This window comes from Pteropus vampyrus, unplaced genomic scaffold (assembly GCF_000151845.1).
Source record: "Pteropus vampyrus isolate Shadow unplaced genomic scaffold, Pvam_2.0 Scaffold167, whole genome shotgun sequence".
Lineage (NCBI taxonomy): Eukaryota > Metazoa > Chordata > Mammalia > Chiroptera > Pteropodidae > Pteropus > Pteropus vampyrus.
Window position 1 is genome coordinate 3454338 of NW_011888948.1, and position 9904 is coordinate 3464241.

The window sequence follows — 9904 nt, forward strand, 5'->3', positions numbered from 1 at the left end:
CAGCCAGCTTGCAGATCCATACTTGGACTCCTTTAGGGACTGTCAACCTACTGACAGGCAACAGTCAATTAGGGTCATTAGCCAGTTTGCCAAGTTTGCTGGAGCAAAGGTGGTATCAATAAATGCGGCCGACCATTCAGTATAAAATGCAGTAATATCTTGGACGCCTGAACAAACACCAAGCATGCCATTACAGTGTAACAGCAAGGCCAGATCAGATATGCAGTGGACTTTAGCTTCCTCTACCAGTGCACTAAATGAGGTCCATGGAGCCCAGCTTAAAGTACAAGTGTTTAGAGTTGGAACTGCAATGGCAACAGGCGTAGGATGGGATTTTGTAAGAGTCGACTGTTTGTCACTCATTCAACAAACATGTACCTGAACATTCCTGCCTTGTAAGACCCCTAAAGGTCAAAGCAGAACACTGTTCTTTGACCTAAAGGTCAAACAGAACACTTGGGACACTGTTCAAACCAAAAACAGACAAATATTTGCAATATTACTGCAAAAATTCATGACAGGTTCTCAAGCAGTTATTTCTTTTCACTACCTCTGCTTATTAATCTATTCTCTAGATGTGACCTCTACACAATATTCGAGAACCCCAACTATGTTCATGAGAAGAATGCTGGATAGGGGCTCAGAAGACACAGACTGGAGTCCTGGCTCTCTCAGTCACCAACTAGTGACTTTGAGTGTGTCAGTATCTGAACTTCATTTCCTCGTTTGTAAAACAGATAATTGCTTTGCTCCTCTCACAGGACCATGGTGAGGGCTGAAAAACATAACATATATGTCATAAACTTGAAGGTGGCATTTTCCTGACAGGTGATAAGCAAACACTGTTCTATAGAAAGAAAAAGGCGGCCATGCTGAATTCAAAAAAGAAGAAAGTGCTGGGTTGGGCCGAGGGAAACAGAATGGTTTCTTTACTGCAGGAGTCCTCCAGAATGTCACATGGTTGCTCGGTTTCCTGTCTTCTTCCCAATGGGTCCCTCTCTAAAGACACCGGAGACCCGCACTCCAGGTCCCCTCAGTATAGGCTCTCTCTCGACTGAGGAGAGCTAGTTACAAGAGGTTGCGCCTGCCAGTCTGTCATGAGAAACCCCTCTCCTGGTTTGTCTTATGCTTATTTCTTTATTTCCTCTCTTTTTCCTGACCCCTGGGTGAGCTCGTCTAGTCCCAAGTCTTTAAAAAACAGGTTCCATCCATCAAGATAGGAATTCTTGCCTATAAAAGAGCACATCTTTAGACCTTTAGGCACCTCCAGAGAACATTTCTGTACAAAAGCTAATTCAGTCAAATAGAACCTGTAGTTGCAATAGGATTTCAAATTCCTACCAAAATGACCAATAAGATTGCCCTTTGCAACCACAAAGCTGATATGATAGTTTTAAATAAGTCAATGTTCAAAGAAGATACAGCTAAACATCTCAGTGGGTTCTGAATTCTTTAAAGTCTCTGTATATATAAATACCCAAGAATGCTAAGCCAAAGACTGATGTTTGGGGCAGACTTGGCCAAATAAACAGTGGGTTCGCCTGTATTTTTCCAGATGTTTCTGACCCCTCCTAAAATTCCAAGCTTCTACGCAAACTCATTAGGTTCAGGCAACCTCTTCCAAAGCTCTGCATTTTGCTATTGGAGAAGACCCTAAAACTTGGGCCACAAGCTGCACTATGGTTTCTGTCCAGTAGTTCTGCTCAGGAGAGAAGCAGCACCACCACTGGTATCCGAACTGAAGAATGTCAAGGGTAAGGGTGCCTCCTCCTCCACGGCGGGTCAGTGGGGGAGCCAATTCTCCTTTCATGTAATGTGAATGTGTATATTTCAATACAATGACAATGTAGTCATAATCAGAAAGTATTTTTAAAAAGGGAACATTCTTCCCCATAGAGTATCACAAACATCTTGACCATACCACAGTGTCGCTGCTATTTTTCAACAAAATAAAAAAATGTCCTCAACTCACCTCAGCTTTGCCTGCTTGTCCAGTCCCACCACTTTCCGCACCACCTGTTGGCAGAAGCCGTAGCACATGAAGAGGACAGAGTTCTCGGCAATGTTGGCGATAAGCGCTGGGCTGGTCCCCTTGTAGAAACCGCGGAAGCCCACCTGGGAGTAGGTCTTCAGACAGCAGTCGGTGAAGCCCCTGTACAGGCTGGGGAACGTCTGCATCTTCACTTTCATGGTGTCGAAGGGCTGCCCGGTCAGGACACATGCTGTGCCCGCTGCAACCAAGACAGAAGTCTCCAGCACAAGTCTATGGCTGTTTTACAGTGCAGTCCCCATTACCCATGGAAATGAGAGACAGGCAGCCTACCTGGGTGCTGACTCCTGCTTCAACTCATTTGGACCTCCTTCTCCCCCAGATCTTCTAGCCCAGTCCAATAAACAACTTATGAGCCTAGCACCCAGTTCCAGCCCTGAAGGAGTTCACACGGTCGGAGGACAGACGTGTGCTCAACAAAGCCACTGGATGCGAAGGTATGGCGTGTGTTTAGCAGCACTGGCAATGGGATCAGAGGGACCTGGACTTGAAGCCTGCCTCTGCTGTGAGATCCTCCACAAGTGATGTAACTTTCCAGCCTCAATTCCTCATGGGTTAGTGAGGATTAGATAACAATGGAAGAGAAGGCTTAGCATAATGGCTGCCACACTACATGAGGTTAATAAATAGCAGTTACAGTTGCTGTGTGTGTGTGTGTGTGTGTGTGTGTGTGTGCGCACGCGCGCGCACACGCACGCATGGCCACATGAAGGGAAGGGGAGGGAAAGTATGCGAAGAGTTAATCGCTCTTCTTTGCCTAATGCCTAGGTGCTGATGAGTATCAGAAAAATAAAGGAATAGGTAACAGATAAAGAAAACAGAGTGGCTAGTTAATCCCTGAAGAGTTAAATATTTGACCTATAGAAAAACTTCTTATTTGGATTCTACCAATAAATGATCTGTGTTCAGATGGGGAATGGACTGAAACCTACCTTCGCTTAGCAAAAATCATACATTTATTTGCTTTTATACTGTAAGAGCATTAAATACAGCAAATATAAATTGTATTGGATTACTTCAAGAAAAATCCTGAAGTAAGGAAAAGACAGACCTAAAAGTACCCTATAAAATCCCCAGACCTTGGATTGTGTTGGCATTTTGGGAACTGGCCAATGTTTCTACTGTCCTTTGGGCCTGCAAGGCCACCCTATCTCAGATGTCCCCTGCTTGAATCAGGAAACATAACCACTGGATGAGGTTATTAAAGCTTCATCGAAACTGAAGAGAACGCTTACCTAAAATATTTAAGAAACAAACTCACAGACACAGACAACAGTATGGTGGTTACCAGAGGGGAAGGGAGTGAGGGGAGGAAGAATAGGGTAAAGGGGATCAAATATATAGTAGACATGGGTGCTGAGCACACAATGCAATGCACAGATGATGTACTATAGAATTGTACACCTGAAACATATGTTATTAACCAACGTCACCCCAATAAATTTAAAAAATATTTAAGAAATGCAATTTCATAACTTCAACATTATACAGTTACTCCAACTAAGTTGTAGAAAGTAGAGATGGGGGATAGGCTGTTAAGAATAACTCCTAATTAATTATTGGCAACTAAATAGACATTTCCAAAGAGTCGGAAAACTTTTTCATCTCCTTTAAGCAATCACAAGTATGCTCTCCTTGAGCCTATCACTACTGTTAGTTTCTTTTATGAGAGTAATGACACATTTCTGCTTTGTCTTGCCAAATTATCCCCAATTCTCAACTAGTGAAATATAATTTAATAAAATGTTACTATAGTTATTCTCTCCTAAGTACTGATGGGTCAGAATAGGAGCCTAATTATATCAAAATAATTATTCTAAATGAAAAGGTGAATGTCAGAATTTTTAAAGTGGGTACATAATTTAGATAACCTAGATGCAGAGAAATTGGAAAAAAAAAAGTTTACTTCAGAGCATTAATATTTAAACTGGAAGTTTTCCATATTTTAACCCAATCGCCCTGAGCAGTTCAGACATCACAGGTTACTGCAATATGTATTTGTTGCGTATCTGTAGTAGTTACACCTCTAACAAGGAGAAGGGAGGAGGCTAATGAATTTTCTCTCCTTTCATCCAGTCGTAAACTAGATCCCCAGGTAACTCACCACACACACATGATACTGTTGGGGTACTCACCATGGTCCTAAGTGGGTGACAACTATTCTGAACACCAGCACTAACCACTGGGACCCGGCAGGTCCTCAGCTACCCATCAAGTCAATTAAACTATGAATCATTTACAGGAATTAAATGTTTCTCCACGTGCTTAGAGCTCAGACCTCTATCATCTCATTCTCCTTAAATGCATGGAAACCGTCTCTGCATTTCCTCGTGGGTGTTAAAATTGGCCCTGTATTTTATTCCACAAAAGAGGCCCCCAGATCATGTTGCAGGCTACACTTTACCAAGGTCGGTGTTGTAGATTTTTAGTCCTTGACGCACTTGAGTTAGCAAATGACAGGGTGGTGAGGAAATCTATGGGGCAGGAACAGTGTTGGGGTGAAGGACGGCTTGTAGGGAGGGCAGAGGTGAAAATCGAGAAGCAGATCTTCAACCAGAATGACTTGGTACACCCACAAAGAGGCGAGAACCCCCAACCCCGCTCTGGAGGTCAGTAAATGTTCAGTTTAACCACACAGAGAGGTGTATCATTTTCAAAAGACGCCAATCAGAAAAGGCTTTTGGTTAGTTTTTACCTTTAGCATTTGAGAGGATAAACTTGCATGATCTAAAATGCCACATTCCCCAACCATACTAATTAAACAAGGCATACTCCAACGGAACAGCCAAAGTAGGAGTGCATTATTTTACAGTTCTTAAACTACTAAATCTTAGTCATTTAACAGGTTTCCCTTTACTGCGATTTAACTTTTGAGATCCATATTATCTCATTTCAATAATTATCCAATTACCTAACTATCTTCTTCACATCCTTCCCCATTCCAGCTGCCTGGGGCTCTCAATCCTCTCCTGGAATCTCTCCTATGGCTGCTGCAGACATTAGATGAGCTGGATTGAAAATCTGGTTGGTGTGGAGGTTTGCTTAAAAGAAAAAGGAGACACACAGAAAAAAACACATGTGTGCTAAACCCACATCACCTCGGACCTCGAGTGGCTCTGCTCTTATATACTAATCATTTCCACAGGTGGGCTGTGTCCACAAAACACTAGGGGTCCTCCACTCCGGGGAAGGGCTGGCCGAAAAATCCCAACGCCCAACAGTTGCCCCACACAGAGAGCTGGGGCAGCAAAAGCTCCACACCAACCCCACGGAGTGCTGCTGGCCCATTACATCTCATTAAAACAAAGACAGAACAGAACTAGACAAGCAACCAAAGTACTAGCCCTGACTTTACACTGTTTCAGCGTGTGAGCCTGAACAAATCCATCGTGCCTCTCTGGGCCTCTTTCCTACACAGACAATGAGCATCAGAGCCAGTGGTCTCTTCAAGCCCTTTACCTCCCTCATTAGAAGACTGAGACCCCTCCAAAGTGGGATGGCTGCCTCCCGTTTGCCTTCCATGTAGAGGGAGTTCTTAGGTCACTAACAGCAACATCCTCTGCCCAGCGCCCATGAGTCCCTCACCAGGCTGAGAATACAGGGCCCCTGCAAAGAAGCCTATTGTCCTTATAAGTAGGACAACCCAGGGCAGCACTATCTCAGGGAGTGGGGTCCCCGTTTTACTGGCGCAGGAATACCTACCCAGTAACCAGCATGTGTAAGAGCCCCACACACATTCATACTAGTGTAAAAAGGCAGTCACTAGAAAATGCTTTATCTTACATACCAGACTCCCAACGATACTGTTGTAATTTATAGCTTTAAAATTTATTTTAGATTATAAATGTGGCACCCAAATGCCTGTCTACACAAATGCCTTCCTAGGAAGAGATAAGTTTTTCAATTCTAACACAACAGATCTGACATCTTTGGACATTTAATTCCCAAAACTGAGAATCTCTCATTCTGATTAAATATCCTCCCATTGTAGAGACCAAATGGTTCCACTGTTTCTGTGTCAATGTTGAAACATGGCATGGAAGGGCCGGGTGGGGGTAAGGGCCTGGGAGGCTGTGGCTCAAATTCACAGCAGGGTGAGGGGCTGACCCAAAGGCAGGCACCCCTAGTTTCCCCTTCTCCGCGGCTGGAGCACTCCTTGTGGACTAACCTGAGAACCGTGCCCTCGCCCTGCATTTCTTATCAGTGTCTGCAAAGTGGTATCTCTAGCCTTCCTCAGTAGCCTACCTTGGCTGACCTTTGGTTCACAGGAAAATACTTTGTTCTCTGAACCACAATTTTTTACAATGAAGGTAATGACAGGATAAGAGGCGGTGGCCAGCTGACTGCACTTGATCTGTTGACCTTTGAAGTCCCACTGGATAAGAGGACGTTGGGCAACCCATACCTCTAGCCTCTCCACTCCAGGGAGCTACAACTCATTATAAGAATCAGTGCAGGAGGCAAGGAATAACATGGGTTTTCATCTGGAAAGTCTGAGCATTCGAGAGCGCCTCCAGCCCTCACATGACACAGGAATCTGGAGGACAAGTTACCAGCCACGCGCTTCCCATTCCATTCTTGTGTGAGGCTGAGGAAACGTGATCTTTCTAAAGAGTGGCCTGTGTGCGGGCAAGCACTGCCCAGGAGTACTTACCTGTGCCCTGTGGGGCCACAGTCTGCACTGGGGCCCAGCCCTAGGCCCAGCCCCCATTCCCGAGCAAACACTAGGGCCTCGCGGTTCCCTTCGGGGCTTTAAGACAAAGTGAACGGCAGTCTCATTTATCAGACATTTCTAAAACGTGTCTTCCTTTCTTACCCTGGCAATAGTAGACAGTCACTGGGATTCCCTGGAGAGATGGCATGGTGTTATTTTTGTACCTTGGGGCTCTAAAGACCACCAAGCTTGGAGTGGAATCCCAAGTCACCTGCATATCCCAACCTTGTGACAAGGGACTTCAGCTCTCAGCTGCGATGTTTTCCAGCTGAAAACTGGGGACCTTCCCACCCTGCGCCCTGACTCATACAGTTTTACTATGAACTACTCTACCTTCTGCTGTGCTCGCAACCCAATATTACACTTCCGTTAAATGGATTCGTTCCAAGTTAAAGTATATGCCTTCTTGGGTGACAAAGGCAGTATCTTCGCCATGCCGTCCCTCGATCTCACTTGTAGGAGGTATACGAGGAGAGGATGGTTTTCTCTGGGATTACCTGCGGCCCCTGCTGTGAGGTCAATGGCAGCTTGGATGGCAGGATTGGACGTCATGGTCACTCACTCCTCTGCTGGGCTCCGTGGAAGGCAATTCCCTGGAACTTAAGATGAGTTCACCTCATATCCCTAGGTGGAGACAAGAGTTCACCATCAGCCGGGCCTCCGCAGCCTCCCTGTCTCTAGGCCTGCTGCCTGGTTACTGGACCAGAACTCCTGGCAGCTGGGAAATCGGCTCTACTACGTTGCTCCAAAGGGAGGAGGCTCAAGGTGTCAATGCAGTTAGTGATTGGCCTTCCTGTCTCTCTGCCCGTCACCTTCCCACAAAAAGCTCACAGATCGAAAACCTTCCTTGAGTATCAATGTTACAGGGGGCACTTCAATCAACCTTTCTGAAACCCTTAGAAACAAATGCCAAATAAGTGAGCCAGCCACGGACATCCCAAACCACATCAAACTCATTTTTCAGAGGACAGGGTTGGACCATCAGTCCATGAGGCTCACTTCTAAATTCAGACAGCAGCCTGTGCTGGGTGCCCACAAGAAGGTCCCAGAACAGCTGGTCTGGGAAGAAACAGGAACTCTGCCAAATGCTGAATGACAAACTGCAGGGTCTAAATGCCTGCTCTGCCACCAGCAAGGTGGCCCCCTGGGTCCCTAAAGCTGGGGGTCCCCATCTATACAAGGTGAATAATAAGACTATAATCATTATAATACAAAGACAATCGTAAACAGCCACGTAGGAGAGAGGTGATGGTGAACTGTGACCATGCACCACGAGTTCATAGAAGCACAAACTACAAAGCACAACACCAAACATCAGTTCTGGTCATCAGTTTCCTCCAAGCTTCTCAACCCCAGGAATAACCTGGAGACCTTGTTGAAATGCAGATTATGATTGACAGGCCTCAAGTGGGACCAGAAATGCTGCCAGTCTTGACTTGCTGGGAAAGCCCAAGCACTGACCACACTTTGAGAAGCAACACCTCATCCACTGTGTCCCAAATTTTCTTGATAAGAATCATCTGAGGCACCTGTTAAATACTCAAATAACTAGGCCTCCTGGAAATCTTCACTCAATAGGTTTAGGCTGGAGCCTAGAAAATTTGAAAAAACCTACTCCTCTACCTTTAAACAAAAATCAACTATTGCTGATGCATGGACTTAATAAATATTGACTAGAAAAAGGAAAGGTAGCTCATTAACACAGAAGATTAAAATAACTAATTCAGCAACCAATTTTGTGTGTTTTGCAAACTATGTAAGTGACTTATCTCTGAACAATAAGGAAGAGTGTTTATTCCTCATTACACTGAAGATCTGTGTGATCCCAGACAAGCCACCTCTCAGAGGAGGGGGTAAGCCAGCTGGTTCGCTGATGAACACCAAGGTCATCCTAAATGTCAGTAGAAAATAATTTTAGCCACTAAGAAGTTTTTTACCCACTTGAAACATGTTGCCAATGACCAAACAACAAGAATCTTCCTTTCTTTACAAAAAAAATTTAAAACTCGCAACCACAAAAGCACAGTATTTAAAGCAACTAAGTTTGAAGCACAAGACAAAGATATAAAGTTACTGACATGCCTAGAGAGGCAGCCCCAATTACTAAGGTTAAGGTGGTGGCCATTTGTATCTGGAGAAGTATACCAAGGTCCTAATTTCTTCCTTTCCAGAGGTAAATTTGAGGCCAGAGGAAGATAAGCTGTGGACGTGCACCATGGAGGAGTCAAACTGGGCACATCCAGTGTGGCCTCTCGGTGCGTTCATTCCTTTTGGTGTGGACATTTTCTTAGAAAGGCACAGCGGATCGTACTGGGTCATCACTGTGAGTCGAAATGCTTCAGGTAAGCCAACTTAAACACATCATATCCTACCAATAACTACTTGTAGAATTATTAGGATAGTAAACAGTGATGGGAACTAAAAAATTAACTCAAGAAAAGGAGGGCAATTGATTCAAAATTTGCATAGCTTTGGCTTGAAGGAGACATTGCTTAGGGGAAGCAAGACCGATCAACGCGAGTTAAAACCGATTCGGTGCCACCTGAATATAAAACTGAATCATTTCAGCGTCTCTAAAACCCTCTTTAAAAGGACACCAGGGTCCGACTTCAGGAGACAACAGCGGTGGCCAAACATCTTAATTGTTCCTTGGGGAACTTAATTTCTGTTGTAGGAGAACTGATGAGGCCGTATTCTCCACCAGGTAACACGCTGCTACGGGAAGATCTAGCTTCAGGCTAAGCTGGCGCGGTAGGAAGCCTCCCGCCAGCAGTCACCAGAGTCGGGGCGCAAGGGCGCTGGGACGCAAACCAGCCTTGCCGCTGAGCAGCAGGCGGGCGCTCCTACCCCGGGGCCTTGGGATCCCCGTCCGCACCAGGGGCACCTTACGGAGACGAGTTCCAGCTTTCTTTTCCCGGCTCTGAACGCTAACTGCCCAGAAATCTGCAAGAGACCTCCATTCACCAGCGCCTCCGCCCTCCCCAGCGCTCCGACACAGACGGCGCGGAGCCCGGAGGCCAGACGACGGGACGAGGGCAAGGGAGGGCATTTCCCAGCCAGTGATCGGCGCGAGGAGGAGGCCGCGCCGCCCGAGGCTCCCCGCGAACCCCGAGCAGCGCGCGGCGCCTGCGGGTCCCCGG

The 9904-nt window shown here is 45.8% G+C and overlaps 1 protein-coding gene across 3 annotated transcripts in view; it reads right to left on the reverse strand.

The window, feature by feature from the left end:
- SLC25A15 (solute carrier family 25 member 15) overlaps window positions 1–9904 on the reverse strand; it is a 45819-nt gene that overhangs the window by 9001 nt on the left and 26914 nt on the right. Inside the window, exons 1-3 of one of the 3 annotated variants that reach the window (XM_023536676.1) lie at window positions 9654–9835; window positions 7262–7388; window positions 1973–2231 (exon numbers count right to left, since the gene is read on the reverse strand). In XM_023536676.1, the coding sequence (XP_023392444.1) occupies window positions 1973–2231; window positions 7262–7316 (314 nt within the window). In that variant the 5' untranslated portion in view covers window positions 7317–7388; window positions 9654–9835. Of the gene's footprint in view, window positions 1–1972; window positions 2232–4961; window positions 5092–7261; window positions 7394–9653; window positions 9836–9904 lie in introns of those variants that run through there. The other 2 variants (XM_023536677.1, XM_011370358.2) reach the window with 2 other exon arrangements.